The sequence below is a fragment of the Panthera pardus genome, unplaced genomic scaffold (assembly GCF_024362965.1).
Source record: "Panthera pardus isolate Hobbes unplaced genomic scaffold, ASM2436296v1 HiC_scaffold_22, whole genome shotgun sequence".
In the NCBI taxonomy this organism is placed as follows: domain Eukaryota; kingdom Metazoa; phylum Chordata; class Mammalia; order Carnivora; family Felidae; genus Panthera; species Panthera pardus.
Window position 1 is genome coordinate 12,876,636 of NW_026526788.1, and position 21,702 is coordinate 12,898,337.

At 43.4% G+C, this 21,702-nt stretch overlaps 1 protein-coding gene across 2 annotated transcripts in view; it reads left to right on the forward strand.

Moving 5' to 3' along the window:
• Positions 1-21,702, forward strand: part of ASAH2 (N-acylsphingosine amidohydrolase 2) — an 85,217-nt gene that overhangs the window by 40,482 nt on the left and 23,033 nt on the right. Inside the window, exons 7-13 of one of the 2 annotated variants that reach the window (XM_019430018.2) lie at positions 713-840; positions 1,986-2,063; positions 12,483-12,603; positions 14,150-14,275; positions 18,254-18,340; positions 20,517-20,621; positions 20,760-20,841. In XM_019430018.2, the coding sequence (XP_019285563.2) occupies positions 713-840; positions 1,986-2,063; positions 12,483-12,603; positions 14,150-14,275; positions 18,254-18,340; positions 20,517-20,621; positions 20,760-20,841 (727 nt within the window). Of the gene's footprint in view, positions 1-712; positions 841-1,985; positions 2,064-12,458; positions 12,604-14,149; positions 14,276-18,253; positions 18,341-20,516; positions 20,622-20,759; positions 20,842-21,702 lie in introns of both variants that reach the window. The other variant, XM_019430016.2, reaches the window with a different exon arrangement.

A 21,702-nucleotide genomic window follows, 5' to 3' on the forward strand; every position in this document is an offset into this window, starting at 1 on the left:
ACATGACAGGGGACCCACTTCATAAACACACGCCCTTATTTCTCACGTCCTCTCTGAGAGTTCTAGATGGCACGGTCTTCTGTGTTCCTGGCTTGGGCACCTCTTTCTCCTCTCTCCCCATCTTGAAGCTTATTACTACCTCCCACAGGGTCCTTTCTCATGTTTCCCTCATACCTTTCCCTTCTAGATTTAGTCCCTCTCTACTTTGTCTCATGAAGTACCCCCCAAACCTGGCGATCCAGTCGGCAAAGGCAGAAATGTCTTTACCACGATGCTTTCCAAACCGTGGATGGTAATTCATGGCTGGCTTCCTGAAGTCAATTCCATGGGTTGCAAGAAGCATTGAATGAACAGAACTAAAGTAAAACAGATTGGAGCCTATCATGGTGCAAAACATACGGGAAGGGTGTATTTTGTGAGCTTCTGTTTTAGCACACATACGTCGACGTGTATTAAGTTGTGATGAAAAATGTTTTGCTTATTGTAGCTTTGAGTCAGAAAAGTGTGAAAAACTTGGCCTCAGAGGTTGAGGGCACGGAGAGGACAAGGAGGGTGGGACACCTTGTCCCATAGCAGGGGCAGCTCGGAGACCAAGGAAATTGTCCACAGCGCTCCTCTGTTTCTATTGACTAAGTCCTTATCCAACAGGATGTCCAAATTCACAACTGTCTCTCTCTCTCTCTCTCTCTCTCTCTCTCTCTCTAACCCACAGAGCATTGAGATGGCGCACAAAAATATGAAACCAGGCAAAATCTTTATCAACAAAGGAAACGTGGAAGGTGTACAGATCAACCGAAGCCCCTCTTCTTACCTTTGGAATCCTCCGTCAGAGCGAGCCAGGCAAGGGGCATTATCACAATAAAATCATGGGTTTCCTTTAGAGATCAGCAACAAAAATCTAAGGATGCAGTTGGTGCTCAAGGAATGGGGTGGGATCCTGAAAGAATAGTAAAGCTAAAGTAAATTTAAAACATGTTGATCATCTAAGCAGAAATAAAAAGTGAATGTGGTAACTCACGCCAGCCCGTGCACCAATCGGCCCGCTCTGCTGGCGGCTGGGGTCAGCGTGAGTGTTGGAAGGACTCCCAGTTTTGCAATCGGGCACGACTCTGGTTCCATCTCTGCTTTATCACTTCCTAGTCATGTGACCTTCAGTGATTTACTTATAGTAATTTATTGCCTCTCAGCTTCTTCTGTAAAGCGGAGATGAAAATGTGCGCAACACGTGTTTATTAAATTAATGAATAGCTCTTTTTGTTAGATCGTTCAGCAGAAATCATCTCCACCCAGGAGACTGTGGCAAGAGAGAAGCCATAAAAGGATAAAGAAGCAGGAACAAAGAACAATAAAATAAAACTAGCATAATGGAATGGAACTAAGGCCGATTGTTTGTTTGTTTGCTTAAGTGCTGACCCAGGTTAGCCACAGGAGAGAAGCCCTTGACTGCTGTGGCACAGTAAAATAATATCTCACTTTCAACCTGACCACCTGGCATTTTACATTTGTCTGCGTATTTTTCCATCCATTTCAAAGGAGTTGAGTTTTAGAAAACATAATCCGATTTCCCTTGAAAGGCCATGAAAGAACGCTTGAAGCTACAGGTCGGGGATGGTTTTGATGTTGCATATTCCCTGCTATGTTTAAGAGATTCCGTGAAAATTTGACCGGAGTAGAAATTTCAAAGACCGGTCCCTTTTCTAAGAAACACCTGTATGTTCTATAAGATCACGACCATTACATAAAGATGTCAATTTCATCTCCAGTTGGCTGACTTAATGCCACTGAGTGTGATGGTATTTGCAAGCCATTTCTTTAGCTGAGGACTGAGGTCCTGCATGTGGTTCGTAAGACCATAGCACATCAGGAAACCTCGCTCACTGAAGGCATTTTGATTTTAGTTTTTGTGTCAGCTTCTACTGTTGGTCATACAAGAAGCCCAGGCTCTAACTAACATAGAAATGACTGCGTTTCTTTGTTTTGACCAGGTATTCTTCAAATACCGACAAAGAAATGATCATCCTGAAAATGGTAGATTTGAATGGAGTTGACCTGGGCCTTATCAGGTACTCTGTTTACTTTTTTTGCTTTTCGTCCTATCTGGATAGCTTTCCTTAATCATGGAGGTGGGGACGGGGAGGGGGGCATGGGAGGAAGAGACTAGAATAGTGGCAGCAGCGGCTGGGAATATGTTGAGTAGTTAAGAGTCCAGACTTGGGAGTCAGACACATCTGGGTCCAACCATGGATCCTGGGGCAAGGTTCTCAGCTTTCCAGGGCTCAGTTCCTTACCTGGAAAACAGGGCTAATTAAAGGATGACATAAATGAGGGATTCAGGTAAAGAAGTGTAGTGTAGCATCTGGGATATGACATAAGGATTCAGTCAATTCTAGTGCTTATTACTCTATCAAGATGTTGTATGTGGAATTTCTACGATGGCAGACCATTATCTCTTGGTAAAATGAGAAAACAATCTGACCAACCAGGCTAAATGATTATGGGTTTGAGATGATTTATCTGTGTTTTCCTAAAAGAATGAAGTCAAGTCTAATGTAGGACAATGCCAATTAGTGATGGAAGCAGAATTGAGGCCACCTGAAGGAAGCAGATGAGGTGAAATTACAGCCTGGCACAGGTTTTAGTTCAGGATTATACATAAGAAGACATGTGGTTTTTTTTTTTTAATAAAGAAGGCATTTGCATTCATGTGTGAATTTTGTCCCTGCAATTGGACTGACTCAGGAATTGACTGGCTGGGTAACAGCCCCAGGTGCCTTGATGTGCAGATGTCCAAGTGGTGGAGGATGCCTGAAGGAAGTGTATGATGGCTCATGGGAGCTACAGTTAAATGGCTTTGGTTCGCTCTGTGTTGTCCTCGTGATGAGCTTTGTGACTTTGGCCAAGTGACTTAACTGCTCTGTGGCTCAATTTTCTTTCTTTCTTTCTTTCTTTCTTTCTTTCTTTCTTTCTTTCTTTCTTTCTTCTTCCTTCCTTCCTTCCTTCCTTCCTTCCTTCCCTCTTTCTTTCTTTCTTCCTTCCTTCCTTCCCTCTGTCTTTCTTCCTTCCTTCCTTCCTTCCTTTCCTCTTTCTTTCTTTCTTCCTTCCTTCCTTCCTTTCCTCTTTCTTCCTTCCTTCCTTCCTTCCTTCCTTCCTTCCTTCCTTTCTTTCTTTCTTTCTTTCTTAAATGTTTATTGATTTTGAGAGAGAGAGAGAGAGAGCAGGGAAGGGGGAGGGAGGGAGGGAGAGAGAGAGAGAGAGAGAGAGAGAGAATCCCAAGCAGGCTCCACACTGTCAGCAGAGCCCGATGTGGGGCTGGAACTCACGAAATGTCAGATCGTGCCCCGAGCCAAAATTAAGAGTCGGATGCTTCACCAACTGAGCCACCCCTCAATTTTCTGAACTTTAAAAGTGAGGGATAAAGTGAGTCCTTAAAATGTTGATAACAAGTGTGAGTAAAGGTGGTAGGGGCCTATCAGGTAGGATTATGAAATACTTAACTGAAAGGGTCTATGTAAGTCAAATTAATAATTAATTAAAATTAATAAGAGGTGAATGAAAACATTAAGGACTGTGATCAGTACTGGCCCTGTAACCAGGTGGAGAACAGCACGGTGGTGAGGAGTTCTGGTTTTAGGGGTAGATTTTAAGACTTGAGTTCAAATCCCAGCCTTGCCACTTACTAACCTACTTACACCTCAACTATTCCATTTGGAAATGGGAATGATAATGCCTCATAGGACTGTTTCAGGATTAAATGACATAATACATGCAAAGTTCTACTCTGTGTCTGGCATAGAAAAGAGTTTTATTATTTTGGTTAAATGGTAAGCAGAATAACATTCTACTTCTTCTAAGAACTCCATTGTTGGCTTCTCAGAATGCTTGACGCTCTTTTTAGGTATTTTCTTAAATGTTTATTTATTTATTTTGAGAGAGGGAGATAGAGAGTGAGGAGGGGAGGTTCAGAGAGAGGGAGAGAGAGCATCCCAAGCAGGCTCTGCAGTGTCAGCGTGGAGCCCGACGCGGGGCTCAAACTCACAAACTGTGAGATCACGACCTGAGCGGAAACCAAGAGTCGGATGCCTAAGTGACCAAGCCGCCCCGGACGCCCCTGAATGTTTGACATTTTTAGCATTGGAGTTACTTCTTCGGGTGTCAAGTGAGGTCACTAAAAACTCCCTGATAAAATAAACTTTATTATGTGGGTTGACATGATAGAAGTTATTCTTCCATTATAGTGAATTCATCTACTGATTGGTTGCCAACTGGTGTTGAACACAGTGGACTTTCTTTTTTTAAAAAATGCTTTTATTTATTTTTGAGAGAGAGAGACACACAGAGTGTGAGCAGGGGAGGAGCAGAGAGAGGGAGACACAGAATCCGAAGAAGGCTCCAGGCTCTGAGCTGTCAGTACAGAGCCCAGCACGGGGCCCGAACTCACAAACCATGAGATCATGGCCTGAGCTGAAGTCAGACCCTTAACCGACTGAGCCACCCAGGGGCAAACACAGTGGACTTCCTAAATGTGTGCTTGGGGTATGTGTTGTGATGGGCATGGTCCCTATCTTGAAGGCTCTAACAGACTAATGGGGTGATTGGGGCAGGGGACAGAGACAGACAGGCAAGTAATCACAACATACATCAGATGGCCATCAGTGCTACCACCTGGCCATCGATCGACGCTGTGGGAACTTGGAGGAGGTAGCAGGGATACCTGAGAGCATCGTGGAAGTCATGAAAAGACAGTGAGCTGGGAAGCCAGAGGATGGGCTATGTCAGGGAGGGGGTGAGGGAGGAATCCGAAAAGGTGAGCTAGCTCCAGATTGTGGGGCACTTTGGTGGGCCATTTGGTTAGGAGACAGTCAGGATACAAGCATGTATCTCTGACGAGTTAGAGAATTCCACATTCGTTGGGAGAAGGAGGCTTTTTCCTTACGGTTTCCACTCAACTCTTGGCTGAATGACTGAGATCATCCGTGATTCCCTCTTATTAGTTTCTGAATCCTTTAACGATGCCCACGGAAGACTAAAAAATGTTGTCCTTCTTCCAGATGTTCGTGGCTTCCTCGCATATAACTATATAACATATCTGGAAGTCCCAGGGCCAACCGTCAAGGTTATAGCAACTCTCCTCCATCTGCTAGGCTTAACACCCTGCAATAACTTGCTATTGTTTTTGCAGCCACCATATGTTATCCTTGACATAATTGCTCGTGCAATTGCCTCTTGTTGCATAGTGGCAATTGCTCTTTGAATGCATTAAAAATGATCCAAAGCATAAAGCCAAATCTGGGCTGCTGAGTAACTCAGCCACCAGATGTAGGTGCCTGCTGTTAGGCAGAATCCCAAGGCATGAGGAGTTTGGAAGCCTAGAATCTCTGACTGGTGGAACATGGGCGTCATCTGCCTCACAGCTCAGCTAAGGGCCAGGTAGGTGACGTGACCTGCCCAGTGTTGCAGCCAAGACTGTTCTCTTCATGCTGGGAACAATATTGAGGTCCACAATTTCTTCTTTCCTACCTTCACCTTTGGTTTCATTTCTTCATTCGGCGAGTCCGCACCAGAGACCTACTGGGTGCCACGCAGGACTTCCCAGTCCTTGGAATGGTGCTTTTCCTGGCCCTGAAATCAGGAATCAAATAATACCCACGCCCGTGTTCCTTGAGCAAGTCTCTTAAGTTCTCAGAGACTCAATTTCCATATTTCTCAGATGCAGATATAACCTCTTCTCTCCAGAGATCATCGATTTGTTTACTCATCTATTAAATGGTGTAGAATATACGTGTCATGAACTGAGCTCGTCCTACAGATACACTGATGGGCAAAAGTAGATGGCGTTGTTGCCCTCAGAGAATTTACAATCTCTTGGTAGAGACAAGAGGTATCCAAACAGTCCTTGAAATATGTGTAAGATGATAACTGGGTTAAGTGCCAGGAAAGGAAGGTGCGTTGCATTGTCTTAAAGGGATGTGACCCGGGCAGGGAGACTGGGAAAAGCTTCCCTAAGGAAGTGATAATGGAGCTAAAAACCAAAGGAAGATTGAGAATTATTTGTAAGCCTTTTATTTTTATATACATTCCAGCTAGTTAACATACAGTGTAACATTAGTTTCAGGTGTGCAATATAGTGATTCAACCTTCCATACATCACCCGCTGCTCGTCACAAGTGCCCTCCTCAATCCTCATCACCTGTTGAACCCATCCCCCACCCACCTCCCCTCTGGTGACTGTCACTTTGTCCTCTATGGGTAAGAGTCTGTTGGGGTGCCTGGGTGGCTCCGTCTGTTAAGCGTCCGACTCTTGATTTCAGCTCAGGTTGTGATCTCACCGTTTGTGAGTTCAAGTGCTGAGAAAGGGTCTGGAGCCTCCTTGGGATTCTCTGCCTCCCCCTCTCTCTGCCCCTCTCCTGCTTGTTCTCTCTCTCTCTCTCTCACTCTCTCTTGTAATGAATCAATACACATTAAAAAAAGAGTCTGTTTCTTGCTTTGCCTTTCTCTCCCTTTCCTTCCCTTTGCTTGTTTTGTTTCTTAAATTCCACATATGAGTGAAATCATGTGGTATTTGTCCTTTTCTGACTGACTGATTTCACTTAGCATTATACTCTCTAGCTCCACCCAGGTCATTGCAAATGGCAAGATCTCATTCTTCTTTTATTGCTGAGTAACATTCCATTATATATAGACATCTATATCATATATGTATATCATATATGTATATATCTCATATCTATATCATATCTATATCGTATGTATCATGTATGCATATATATAGATATATATATATATCACATCTTCTTTATACATTCACCTATCAGTGGACTCTTGGGTTGCGTCCATATCTTGGCTATTGTAAACAATGCTGCTGTAAATATCCAGGCACCCGTATCCCTTTGAATTCATGTTTTTGTAATCTTTGGGTAAACACCAAGTTGTGCAATTGCTAGGTCGTAGGGTAGTTCTATTTTCACTTTTTGAGGAACCTCCACACTGTTTTCCAGAGTGGCTGCACCAGTTGGCATTCCCACCAACACTGCAGGAGGGTTGCCCTTTCTCCATATCCTCACCAACACTTGTTGTTTTTGTGTTGTTGATTGTAGCCGTTCTGACAAGGTGTGAGGTGACGTCTCATTGTAGTTTTGCTCGGCATTTCCCTGATGATGAGTGATGCCGAGCATCTTTTCATGTGTCTGTTGGCCATCTGGAGGTCTTCTTTGGAGGAATGTCTATTTGTGTCTTCTGTCCACTTTTTTAATTGGATTATTCATTTTGGGGCTGTCGACTTTTATAACTTGCTTATGTATTTTGGATACTAAGCCTTTCTTACATGTCATTTGGAAATATCTTTTCCCATTCCGTAGATTGTCTTTTAGTTTTGTTGGTTGTTTCCTTTGCTGTGCAGAAGCTTTTTATCTTGATGAGGTCCCAACATTCATTTTTGCTTTTATTTCCCTTGCTTTCAGAGACATGTCAAGTAAGAAGTTGCTATGGCTGATGTCAAAGAGGTTGCTGCCTGTGTCCGTCCTCCTCTAGGATTTTTGTGGTTTCAAGTCTCACAGTTAGGTCTTTAATCATTCTGAGTTTATTTTGCATATGGTGTAAGAAAGTGGTCCAGCTTCTCTCTTTTGCATGTTGCCGTCTGGTTTTCCCAGCACCAATTATTGAAGAGACTGTCTTCTTCCATGGGATATTCTTTCCTGCTTTGTCAAAGACTAATTGACCATATAGTTGTGGGGTGGAGAGGGCTGCAGTTAGCACATAGGACCTTGGTGCACAACTTACAAAAGCGCTTTCTTCTCTGGGCCAAGGTGCTTAGCTCCGTGAGCTGAGTGGGGGTTGGATTTCAGCCTTCTCTTACCCCCTTTGCAACTCATCTTTGTGCAGGGCACAACCTGCATGCTGGACATGGCAGCCCAGGTTTGAGAGAATAGAACTTGGGATGGGTTTATTACTCTTTTAGAGTATTCAAGAAGCTTGATTTTGCCTTTGGCTTTTCTTTTCTGCTTCAGAGTAGGAAGTGCATAGTGTCCCAATGAAGAGGCCCTAGAAAATGCCTCGATTACCTAGGAGGAGAGAATGATTATAATATTCTATATTACTTTGCTGTTTATTGATTCACAGAGCATAGTCAAAATGTATTATTTTTCATCCCTAGGAAACAGAGACTAGGAAATTTTAACTAACTTGGCTACGGAGTAGGATAAAATCTCAAATCTCTGGACCTTCCATGATACCTTGATTACATTATGCTGACTCCAGCATGGCCCTGCTTTAGCTGTGATGTAATCCTTATTTAGAAATGTTTATTAACAGGGACGTTAGTTATCCGTTTATATCTGTGCTCTAACTTCTTTTGAAATTACCTCGACCTAACTTCGCTCTTTTGAACTTTGCTTGGAAGAATGTTGTTTTGACCAGATAAAATAAATTGTGAGGGCCGCTTTCTTTTATTAAAATGATGACCTTTCTGCATATCTTTACAATACTCATCTGTTCCCATCGCACTTTGGTCGCTGTGACAAGCCTGGTATTTTAATCTCACATATTTCAAAGGCCAGGAGGAAAAATACAGCTCTTCTCACTCTGAGATTCACATCACTTTTCCGAATGCTTATTTTTTCAGTTTTGTAGAGAAAGACAAATTCAATTAATTTTCCAAGGCCTAAAATAAATGAACATAAAGGCATGAAATCAATACGAATTCAAGTCTAATTAGCAGACTAGAATTCTCAGCAATTGCTTTCTCTACAGATATTATTGTCGGCCCCTGATTGAGAGAACACACCTGATCCCCCTCTGTGTTCCTTGGCGTGTGACACAATGCCAACCACATTCTTGCTGCTAACAAATTCATGTTGGTTGAATGAGAAGAACAATTGTCATCTCTCCTTGCCTTTATCCGTTACGCTGTGGCCAGAATGACCGTCCGTCCTCTAAACCCATCTTGATGCCTTTGCTACAAATGAGTTTTCTCCAGTGATCCCTTTGCCGAGTCCCTACTCCTCTTTTAAGACCCAGCTCAGATGTCGCATCCTCTCCCAAGCATTTCTCAAGGGCAAGATGCTGCCTCGCTCACCTCCACGTCTCCAGTGCCTGGCACAGAATCAAAGTTAACTGTGTACTGAATGAGCAGGTGAATGAACGGAGGGGACAGAGCCAGTATCCCACAGCAGATTAGAACTTGGGCTCTGTGGTCTGACAAACCTGGACTCTTAGACCTGCTTCTTGACTTACAACGGGTGTGACCTTGGTCAGATTACTTACTGGCTCACTCTGAGACTTCATTTCCTTGGCCATAAAATAAGGACAATGATAACATCTGCCTCCAAGCATGCTTTTAGGATGAAATGAGATCCTGTGTATAAAATCCCTCACCTCATCAGAGAGACATGACAGTCCATGTTGATAAAACTGTTCCACAGGCTTCCTTTGATTGCCCTAGAGAGATTGCAGTCTGGCTGAAGCTGGCTGACCTCAGGGTAATCATATTAGACAGAAGTGTTCTGGTTGGGGAGCCATGGGAAGGTCATGGCCACCACCCCATTTTCCTTCCAAACTAAATGGAGTAAAACTGTAAAAAGACTCCCAACTAACTGGAAAACACTAGTTGACTAGAATTTTCTCTGGGACCTGAGTTTTAGGAGAAGGAGAGAAACCCATATCCGCAAAAAGGAAACTAGTATAAGGATTTTTTCAAAAGAGAGAAATTTTGCAAGTAATTTTAGGGCATGAGCTCAGAACCACCTTTAACCTAATCTTCTGTTCCTTTACATGGGGGCAATACATACCTTGGGGAACAAATTTAGCTCATAGGCTGGTGATAGGTTTGTTCAACACTGTTTAAAAAAATTCTAAATGGATGCCAACATGAAAAAAACACTATTATAGAAATTTTCAAATATATGCCAATTTAGAGTGATTAGTCTTTGAGTTTCCATGTAACTATTATCCACCTTCAGTAATTAGCACTATTCTCCCACTCTGTTTCATCCCTCCTCTCCTTTTGTTTTGCTTTGCTAGAGTTTTAATTTTTCTTTTTTAATGCTTATGTTTTGAGAGAGACAAAGACAGTGCGAGTGGGGGAGGGGCAGACACACACGCACACACACACACACACACACACACACAGAATGTGAAGCAGGCTCCATGTTCTAAGCTGTCAGCACAGAGCGTGACGTGGGGTTCGAACCCACGAACCGGGAGATTGTGACCTGAGCCGGAGTTTGATGCTTAACTGGCTGAGCCACCCTTGCTTTGCTAGAGTTTTAAAAGCCAACACCAGATAGCAAATCATTTCACTCATATATATTTCAGTGTATATCTCTATCAGGGAAAAACGTAAAAAAATATAACCATAACTCATGATCCCAACCAACAAAATGAAAAATAGTTTCTTGATATGCTCTAAAACCTAGTCTGTGTTCAGTTTTCCTTGATTGTGTCAGTAAGATCTTTTTATAATTGTTTTATTTGAATCAGCATCCAAATAGTCCGCCCACCAACTCCATTTGTTGGCTATGTGTGTTAAGTCTCATAATCGGTAAGATTTCTCCCCTTTTATTCTGTGCTATGTACTCCTCTCTTTCTTTTTTAATGAAATTTTTTTTCTTCTATTTTTTTTAATTAAAAAAATTTTTTTTATTTGGGCGTAGTGGGCACACAATGTTATATTTGGTTCAGGTGTACAACATAGAGACTGGATGATTCTGTGCCTTGTGTTATGCCCACCACAGGCAGAACTCTTGTCTGTCACCACAGGGCACTGGTACACTGCCATTGACTCTGTTCCCTGGGCTGCACCTTCCACCCCCGTGACGTACCCCTTCCCTAACTGCAAACCTGCGCCTCCTGTTCCCCTTCAGCCATTTTGCCCAAACTTCACCCTTTTCCTCTCACGCTATTTACTTCTTCAAGAGTTTTTTAATCGAGGAGTGCCTGTGTGGCTCATCGGTTAGGCATCCGACTCTTGATTTTGGCTCAGGTCGTGATCCCAGGCTCGTGGGTTTGGTCCCGAGTCCGGCTCTATGCTGAGCACAGAGCCTGCTTGGGGTTGTCTCTCTCTCTCTCTCTGCCTCTCCCCTGCTCACAGGCAGGCACATGTGCATGTGAACGCATGTGCACTCATTCTCTATCTCAAAATAAGTAAATAAACTTGAAACATAAATCGATAAATATTTCGCAAAATCATGGATTTATCAAAGATCTGGAAGCTCTGGCTTACTCTCATAAGGCAACATTTGGCAGCCGCATAGTAGAGGCTACGGTCTTTAGGCCCATGCAAGTGCCTCCGGGTGTCCACAGTCCACACTGGTCCCCGTGGCACCAACCAGCTGAACTCATCCGTGTTGCCTACCCAGCCCCTATAGGCCTTGTGCTGGCCATCTCTGACCTACGTATACATCTGTTGGGCAATGAGAACTGAATCCTGAATGATGACCTTGATGTTTAAAAACATCCCTAGTCAGTAAGTAAATGTTCAGTTTTGTGAGCTATAGTACTTAGGTAGGAATGTAAGCTGAAATGTTTTATAGAGTCGTCAGCAAAGAATTAAACCAACAAAAGATTTTTTTTTTTTTTAAATCCTACATGGGCCTGAAAGTTCATGAATTAGCATCGCTCTTTTCTTGAGCATTCATTCTAGTTAATTTGCTTTCCAGCCTTCCATTCTCTATCTTTTTTACCCACGTGGAGGTTCGATCCTACAAAGGCCATTGGACAAGGTGTCCCAAGACCCCAACTTTAGTCTTGGTCCCCTATGACCAATGAGCTACCATTTTGCTTCTCTGAGACACCTTGCCGGGTGGAGGTCATAACTGTTTGGGCTCCAGGGCTGTTGTGAAGTGTAAGTACGGTAACAGATGTGAAATTAGTTTGTAGACGTTGTGGCTCTATACTTAAACAGGTATTACTATGCATATGGCTAACATCAAATTATGCATAACAGCCTCTTTCACACCTTTGTGCGCTTACTGTGTTGTTCCTTCCCCCTGGAATGCCCTTAAGAATTAATTGCTAGTCATCTGTGGTCCCCAAACACTTTATGCCTATTTTTTATAAGGTTTGTCACACTGTACTAAAGCCATTTGTTTACATCTTTGTCTGACCCTGGGTGTAAGGAAGCTTCAGTGTGTTCAGAACTGGGCACATGGCAGGGTCTCCGTAAAGGTCTTCTGAATTAGATAGGGTTGACTTCAATCATTGTTATGTGCACCTGTCTTGAAGGACAAGGTCGGCACCCACACAATGCTTTAGGCATATCTGATCGCTGACCGTTTAGTTTTGTATTTTTAACTTACGTAAATGCCTAGACTTTTTGAGTATGTTATTCGTAAGCTAAGCTCATCATCAGTGAAATAACCTAAATGTGAAAGGCCTACCGTTGAAAACTTTTTTTTTTTTCCTGCTGGAGAAAACCAAAGCTCGCAGGCATTGTTTTGACTCCATCACCTGGTTCTCTTCCTGAGCCGAGGGCTCCTTTTCTCTTACAGCTGGTTTGCCATCCACCCCGTCAGCATGAACAATACCAATCACCTTGTCAATAGTGACAACATGGGCTATGCATCTTACCTTTTTGAGCAAGAGAAGAACAAAGGATATCTACCTGGACAGGTGAGATTTGGGTCATTGAAAACATCATCTTAATTCATTAGATCCTCATTCGTACAATGCTCAGAATAGCTGATTCACATCTTCAGTGTAAAGTGTCATCAAGCACATCACATACTAATATGCTTGGATAAAAAAAATTCTCCATCCTCCCTGAGAGGGGAAGAAAAATTAACAATGACTGTGTCAAACGCTGCTGACATCTGTAGCTTCATAAAGTTGCAATTAGTTAGAGAAGGAAGGACAAGCTTAAGATTTTTGCAATACGTGATACTTTTTGATCGGCTTGAGAATATGATCAACCGGGTTGATATTAACTTTTCTCTTCAGAGCTATCAAAGTATTAAGTACCTTCTGAGTAGCGTTAAGAACCTGAATGAGGAGGGGACAGGTCATGAATCTTTTCTGCGGTCCAGATTTCCCTGTTAATGGCGAATTTCCTTTTAAGGAGTTTCGTCATACTTTCTTTTAATAAGCCCCAAGGGAGAGACGACCCTAACCCACCAGACTTGTTATCGTAACTTTGAAACGCAATGAGGGATGGAATCAGAGATGGGGGCCGGAACTCAGTCCATGTGCCTCAGAAATCTCCTCAGCTCTGTGTTAATTACTGACTACAGATAGCTAAGCGGTTGGGGGGGGGGGCTGCTCTGTTGGATCCTAAGGTCCAAGTCCCAAATGCCAAAGAATATAGGACGATAAGAACCCCAAGCCCTTGACTAGGATAAATGTCTAGAAAGTGCAATGATACCAAAGTTATTAGCCCCATGAACATTCATAGTGATCTTTTAGCTCCTGACTGATAAAATGCTATTTTTTTTTTCATTTTAGCCTGCATTTTAGGGAAAAGAAAGGAACTTCCCATTTATGATCGCTGGCTGGGGGCATTTTGAGATAAGTTATCTTTTTGGTGTAAAAAAAAAGACACATGATCTCCAATACCTGCTTATTTCTTTCCCTAAGAAAATTGAAGTCATGGAAGGTAGAATTAGATCAGCTGGGTTGAGGTTAAAGTCTTACACCACTCAAAAAGGTTATGTGCTGTTACTTCAGGTTGAAGAGCTAAAAGAAAAGATACACGCAGGTAGATCTGGATGGTGAATGCTATATTTAGGTTCAGTTTTGCCACAGGAACATCTGGATTCATATTTTCTTTTTAAGCCAGTAGGGATATTTATTTTTCAAGGAGAAAGGGACCTCTTAGCTCCAGATACAATACCAGGAAGGAGTCTGATGAGTCAGCATTTTATACCGTGTTGTTGTATGCTGTGTTTCTTGTCAAAATGTTTCTGTTTGTGGTACAGAGTTGAAACTCTCCTATTTGAAACAGCTTTATTGATCGTTGGAATATCATGAGCGTGATAACATGTATGCTGACTGCAATGTGAATTTTTTCACAAAGTTTCTCAGAATGTCCTACCTCCTCCTTTTATTGTGCTCAAATGGTTTTGAAGAGTTCCCCAGAGTGGATGGAATGTTTGTGTTTTTAATGGAATTCATTGTGGGAAATAAGAGAGAATAAAAGGCCGTTGGATGTTTCTTTTGGCAGGGACCCTATGTAGCAGCCTTTGCTTCATCAAACCTCGGAGATGTGTCCCCCAATATTCTTGGCCCACATTGTGTCAACACAGGAGACTCTTGTGATAACGCCAATAGCTCTTGTCCCATCGGTGGGGTAGGTAATTATGACATGAGATTCTTTGTGTTTGCATCTCATGTGCATTTTAAGTATTCACCATTAACTTATAATTGTGTTCTCCCCAAATGCACCCAGGCCTACTGACCGCTGGCTCTTCTCAGGAGCACCCATTAAATTTCGATTGGATAAAATTCTAGTTCTCCATTGGATTGACTCTTAAGTGTTTTGAATGGTGAGGCAATTAGTAAATGTGAGAGATGAAATACCCTTGCCCAAACTTGGACAGTCTGAAACATTTCTTTCACCTTGGCATTTCTGATATCACAAGTTAGTACCAGAAACTGCTTGCCTGAGATGTTTCTCACTTGTGAAGTCTACAGCGTTACACACACACACACACACACACACACACACACACACACACAAACACATCAACATTTTTTTTTCTTTTCTTTAAAATCACAAACAACAGGGGTGCCTGGGTGGCTCAGTCGGGTTAGTGGCCAACTTCGGCTCAGGTCACGATCTCACAGTTTGTGAGTTCGAGCCCCGCGTCGGGCTCTGTGCTGACAGCTCAGAGCCTGGATTCTGTGTCCCTCTCTCTCTGCCCTTCCCTTGCTCATGCTTGCTCTCTCTCTCAAAATTAAATAAACATTGGCATGCCTGGTGGCTCAGTTGGTTAAGCATCTGACTTCTGCACAGGTCATGATCTCCCAGTTCATGAATTCGAGCCCTGTGTTGGGTTGTGCTGACAGCTCAGAGCCTGGAGCCCACTTTGGATTCTGTGTCTCCCCCTCTCTCTGACCCTCCCTTGCTCATACTCTCTCTCTCAAAAATAACTAACTAGATAAATAAATAAATAAACATTAAAAATAAAAATAAAGTCACAAACAACAAATCTTGCTGTCAAAACTCACACAACATGGAAAACCTAGAGGGCAGTAAAAAGTGAGTTCCTCTTCATTCCCTTCCTTCTCCCCCCTCCAAGGAAGTTACCACTATCCCACCTCTTCCTGTGTACTTGTCCACACATTCACGAACAAAATTTTACAACTTCTTTGTTGATTTTTTTAATAGGACTGGGATTCGAGTTTTCCACCTACTTTGTTGTCTTTAAAATTGTTTTAGGGCTGAACACAGGTCTGTGTGGCAAGTTTTAAAGACTTACTATTATTAGTATGGCCTTATTTAGGCCATACTGTCATTTATTTCATTGTTTCCCTGCCATGTTCATTTAGATTTTTTCTGCCTTGACGTGAGAAGCAGATTGTAGTTTCTGGGCTCTTGTTCTTTGTGTTTATAGAACATGTCACCTGTGATATGACTTTTATTAAACGTCATTTCTGGGCTATTTATTTTATTCCCATCAATTCTACCCAATGGGTAGTAGAGCGTAACAATTAGAGTTTTCTATTATATATTACCATTTTGGTATAGAAAGTCTTCCTTTATTATTATTCATTTGCAAAATGTTCACACATCATTCATTCTCATTCGATTTCAAGATTACTTGTTGGATTCCAACATTCAGAGAGGAAACGTTTAAATAAATTATGGTAACTGTTTGCAGTAGAATATTATGTACCAACAAACTGTACTGTGTTGGAATATTGAATGTGGGAAAAAGCTCACAGTACACAATGTTGATTTAGAAAATCAGTATTTAGGGGTCGCCTGGGTGGCTCAGTGGGTTAAGCATCCGACTTCGGCTCAGGTCACGATCTCACGGCTCGTGAGTCCAAGCCCCGCGTCGGACTCTGTGCTGACAGCTCGGAGCCTGGAGCCTGCTTTGGATGCTGTGTCTCCCTCTCTCTCTGCTCCTTCCCGTCTGGCACTCTGTTTTTCTGTCTGAAAAATAAATAAACATTAAAAAAATTAAAAAAGGAAGAAAATCAGGGTTTAATCTTGTATATTGATTATGATTGCAGTTTTGAAAATAAATGCATTGTAGTGAAAAGACAAAGTGAAACACACTGAATTGTTAACCCTGACTTTCTCTGTTTGGCATTACTATGGCATTACAGGGGGGGTTTATTCTGTTGATTTTGTTTATTGTTTTTATTCTATTTATACACTTTTGTAGTTTTTTCCTACAAGGAGAATACTTTTAATCAGTAAAAATTATCATAGAATCACACCCTCTCCCACGACAGAATTCTCTTTCTCTCCATTCCATTCCATCTGTTAGATTTGCTTCCCTCATGATTGCAAGATGGCAGTCAGTACTGAGGACAGTATATCCTTTTCTCCCCCCAAATATGGTAGGAGAGAGAGAAAACCCGTCTCTAACCATGGAATAAAAGTTCTTTTCCTTCTGATTGGGTCACGGGAGGTACATATCCATTCCTGGACCGAAACGGTTGCAGGGGAAATAGTGTGCTGACAGGCTCAGGCTGGGGTTCCTGACCAATCTTGGGGAGGGCCTGGGGAATTACCATGGTCGTCTTAGACTTACCTGGGCTGGGAATGGAACCGTTGACTGTGAAAGAAGCGATGCCTTTTTGAACAAAATCGTGATTTGCTTAAGAAACAGAAAGAGGGAAGTGGACAAATGTTGCCGTATCTTTTGCTTTCGCGTAGCTTCTTTCAACAGATTTTTTTTTTTTTTAACTTCAGAAACTAGCTTTCATTAAAACAAAGATGTATATTTGTTAACAATGCAAACGATGTTGAGAAGTTCGGGAAACGAAACACGTCAATGCGCAGCCTCTAACTCCACGATTAACCTGTTAAACCTTAAATGAACATCCTACTAGGCAGCCTTTTCGGCTTCCACGCTCCTACGTGTACGCACAGTTGTACACAAATGAGGTCACGCTGGAAATGCTGTTCTATAGCTGCTTTCTTATTTCCCGTGAATATACTTTATGTTTTTTAGTTTATTTATTTATTTTGAGAGCAAGAAAGAGAGAGAGAAAGCAGAGGAGGGGCAGAGAGAAAGAGGGAGAGAGAGAATCCCAAGCAGGCTTCACGCTCAGCATGAAACCCAACACGGGGCTCGAACCCACAGCCCTGGGGTCATGACCTGAGCCAAATTCAAGAGTCAGACGCTTAACCTGCTGAGCCTCCCTGGTGCCCCTCCAGTGAATACACTTTAAAACATCCTTTAAACGAATGGTACAGTTTTCAATTTTAAGTACCGTAAGTTAGTTCACCGATCCCCTCGTGATGAATATTTTCTTTCCTTCCCTCCTCTCTCCCTTCTTTTTTCCTCCCATCACATAAATGGACTACGTGTGTCATACATATTTTCACACGTATATGAGTTTCACCTTAGGACAAATTCTTGCGAGCGAATTTGCTGTTCAAGGGAAAGCACAGTTCCCATGGGGGTGACCATGAGTCCTGTCCCCAGCCACAGTGTGTGAGTGACCCTTTCCCCAAAGCCTCCCTGATGCCTGGTTTATCGAGCATTCAGTCTTTGCCAACAGAACAGGCGGAGTTTCTTTTTGTAGTTTAAATGTATATTTAATGATTCACAGGCTTGAATGTATTTTAATGTTGAAGAGAGATTTACATTTCTTTTTTGCAAATCACCTATTTTCATCTGTGTTCCACTGTGTATCCAGTAGGATTTTTTTTTTTTTTGCTTTTTTCCTCCCAGATTTATTGAGATATAATTGAGAGATAACATTGTATCATTTTAAGGCATACACTGTGATAATTTTGATACACATATAGGATGCTTTTTACTGCAAATAAGAGAAAACCCAACTCCATAGGGATGAATCAGAAGGTTATTAAGGAGGTGTTCATCCGCATTTTCTTGAAATGCTTTTTAATTTTCAATTATAGTATTTAAGTATCTGGTCAATGTCAACATTTTCTGGGGTCAGAAGGGAAGGATAGAGCCAGATTTATCTACTGATTTTTATTTTTTTCCAGTGGCTCACCTATGTGTTCCAATATAACGTTGACTGGGTTTCTGATTGGCTCAGACTCACTTGTGATTTTGCATTCCTTGAGATAATTGCTTCTTTCACTAAGAGCCCGTCGTGTCTCCCTGTGTTGCAGTCTAGCATGTGCATCGCTATGGGACCCGGACACGACATGTTCAACAGCACTCAGATTATCGGAGGGATCATATACCAGAGAGCAAAGGTCAGCCACGGGCCAGCCTCTTTCAAGTTCATTTAACCTTGTTCTTTCAAATCCACGGGCAGCGCTCCTTACAGAGACGGTAATGGTAAGAGACAGCAGGAGCCCGAGCTGCGCTGTGGAGTCTGGAAGCCTGCTGTTTCCAGGCCCGCGAGGAAGGCAGCTTCCAAAGGCACAAGACCCCCCCTCTCGGACTGCCCCTCTGACTTCCCCAAGGAAGTGCTTTTAAAACCAAGGAGGCAGGGAAACATTCTGTTGGGGCCAGAACACTTGCTTCCGACAGCATGGTGACAGACGGTGTAAGGATTCCAGGTAACACGGTGTCAGATGTGACCAGATGGATCCGGACCCACCGGGCCACCTGGCCACCCTTCACTCCTTCAGCGTCAAGGCCAAGCAGAGCCATTCGCTCCTGCTCTGGAAATTCGATTCAGATGACTTCCTAGGCTTCAATACGGCATAGACTCTCCATTTTACATTTTCTTCTCTTTCCTTTTTAAAACATTTTTTGATGAGGACAGAATCTGGTCTTCAGTGAGATTACAAGGAGTTGCTCTCTGCTTCTCCCTCTGCTAAACTTTGGCTTCCATTTTCCCCCAAATTTTGTGTCAGCTCCTATGGGGACAGACATCGGACTTTTTTTTTAAGTTTATTTGTTTATTTTGAGAGAGAGAGAGAGAAAGTGTGAGTGGGGAGGGGCAGAGACAGAGGGAGAGAATCCCAAGCAGGCTCTGAGCTGTCAGCACAGAGCCCGGCGTGGGGCTCGAGCCCACGGACTGTGAGACCATGACCTGAGCCGAAGTTGGATGCTTAATCGGCTGAGCCACCCAGGCACCCCAGATATCTGATTGGAAAGACAAAGGATGGGGGGCCTGGGTGTGTCAGTCAGCTAAGTGTCCGACTTTGGCTCAGGTCATGATCTCACAGTCCATGAGTTCGAGCCCCACGTCGGGCTCTGTGCTGACAGCTCAGAGCCTGGAGCCTGTTTTGGATTCTGTGTCTCCCTCTCTCTCTGCCCCTCCCCCACCTGTGCTCGCTCGCTCTCTCTCTCTCTCCCTCTCTCAAAAATAAATAAACATTAAAAAATACTAAAAAAGAAGAACAGAAAAGACAAAGGATGACTTCAGGCTGTGGTATCCCCCATAGTTAAATCTCTTCCTTTGCCTGGCTCGTTCCTACCTTTGCTGCGCGTGCGTGTGCACACGCACGTGTGTGTTTAAGTAAATGTTTTGCTCCAAGGGTTCTAAAATGTTTCAGGAGCAAGTAAGGAAGAGCTAAAGTACCTTTAAAGCCATTAGACAGCAGCCAGCCTAGTTGCTGCACTTCCTGCTTTATTACTGTGGCATCATCAGAGGATTGTTCTAAATGAACAGATTCTATTTAGGGGAGGCACCTGTGACACACTTCAGTGTTACTGTCCTGGGCCCGCGAGTCATAGGGGTTCGTCTCACAGGCTGGAATCTCTTCTCAGCAAGGCACACCTTTGCTTTTCGTCAGAAAGGCGGGCAGCAGCTGGTGTTACCCACGACTCACCTGAGAGCCCCCATGTGGCTGTAGGAGCGAGGATGGGGACAGAGTGGGGACAGTTAGGTGTCAAACAAAGGGGGCATGTGCTGAGGCGGGACTGGCCTACCGTGTCTGGTGCAGATCAGTTTCCGAACGCGATGTCTCCCATTTCCCTGCAAAGTTAGAAAAAAGCGTCAATTCACCCTGAAGGGAAACAAAACAGAACAGAACATCAAAGCGTGGATGGTGGGTGGGGCAGACGACGTATGTCGTGAAGTCTTTCCAGCTGTCCTTTGGTGGCAGGGAACTCACTCAGAGAATCCCTGCGGTTGAGCTCTCCTCCTGGCCAAGTCAGTGATGGGCCCACCTACTCCTAATCTTAAATTTTCTTGACCGTCTTTCAAGAGAGATGGAGGCCTTTTGGTGCCACAGGCCATATCCCTAGACTTTCGTGTTTGTGGGGAGTAGACGCAGGTCAATGGTCTCAGGGCCGCCATGAGTCTGGGAAGCGACTGGAGGTGGCAGAGGGACCCACGTGGGTAGTGGCCATTTCTAAGCAGCCAGCAAACCTTGGCTCAGAGATGCTTTTCCAAATTGGTGCTTACGGGGTAATATCCGTACTGTTCATTTTAGCTCTTCTGCTTTCGACAGCAAGCCTGTGTGGGTTTTCTAGGAACTGTATGCCTCGGCCTCCCAGGAGCTGACGGGACCACTGGCCGCGGCCCATCAGTGGGTGAATATGTCCAACGTCACCGTCTGGCTCAACTCCACCCACACAGTAAGTGTCCCTGAGCCACACTGATCATGCCACGAGGGGAGAGCTCTGGGCTGATCTCAGTACTTACGGAAGTTTGACTTCTGTTTCTTGTTCTGTTGACTTCTCATCTTTGTGTCTGTTTAAAAATCTTCCCTTTAGGCCCAAACCTGTAAACCTGCCCTGGGCTACAGTTTCGCGGCCGGCACAATAGACGGGTTCGGGAGCCTCAACTTCACGCAGGGTGAGGGGGCATGTCGTGACCTCTGTGGTTCCGGGCTCTGAAGCATCAGGGCTCTGAAGGGCTTCGCTACAGCCAATACGTTTGTCATTTGTTACTGTTGCCTTTAAACACAGGGGTGGGCGTGCTTTCCAGGTGTGCACGTGACAGCCAGATTTCCCAGGGATGGGTCTCCTGGAACGCAGCTTCCACGGATTCACATAGAACGGGAGTCAGCTTTTCTTTGCATTTCAGAGTATGGATGGATGTTGTTGTTTTTTTTTTAATTTATTTTTTTAATTTTATTTTTTAAATTTACATCCAAATTAGTTAGCATCTAGTGCAACAATGATTTCAGGAGGAGATTCCTTAGTGCCCCTTCCCCATTTAGCCCATCCCCCCTTCCGCACCCCCTCCAGTAACCCTCTGTTTGTTCTCCATGTTTATGAGTCTCTTCTGTTTTGTCTCCCTCCCTGTTTTTGTTTTATTTTTGTTGCCCTTCCCTTATGTTCATCTGTTTTGTCTCTTAAAGTCCTCATAGGAGTGAAGTCATATGATGCTTGTCTTTCTCTGACTAATTTCACTTAGCGTAATACCCTCCAGTTCCATCCACGTAGTTGCAAATGGCAAGATTTCATTCTTTTTGATGCCGAGTAATACTCCATTGTATATATACACCACAATTTCTTTATCGTTTCATCCATCGATGGACATTTGGGCTCTTTCCGTACTTTGGCTATTGTTGATAGTGCTGCTGTAAACACGGAGGTGCGCGTGGAAAGTGCTTTCGTATTTTCTTTTGATTTCCTCCTTGACCATTGTCAATTTATGATCATGTTGCTTCATTTCCACATAGTTGTGAGTTTCCCAAATTTTCTTCTGTAA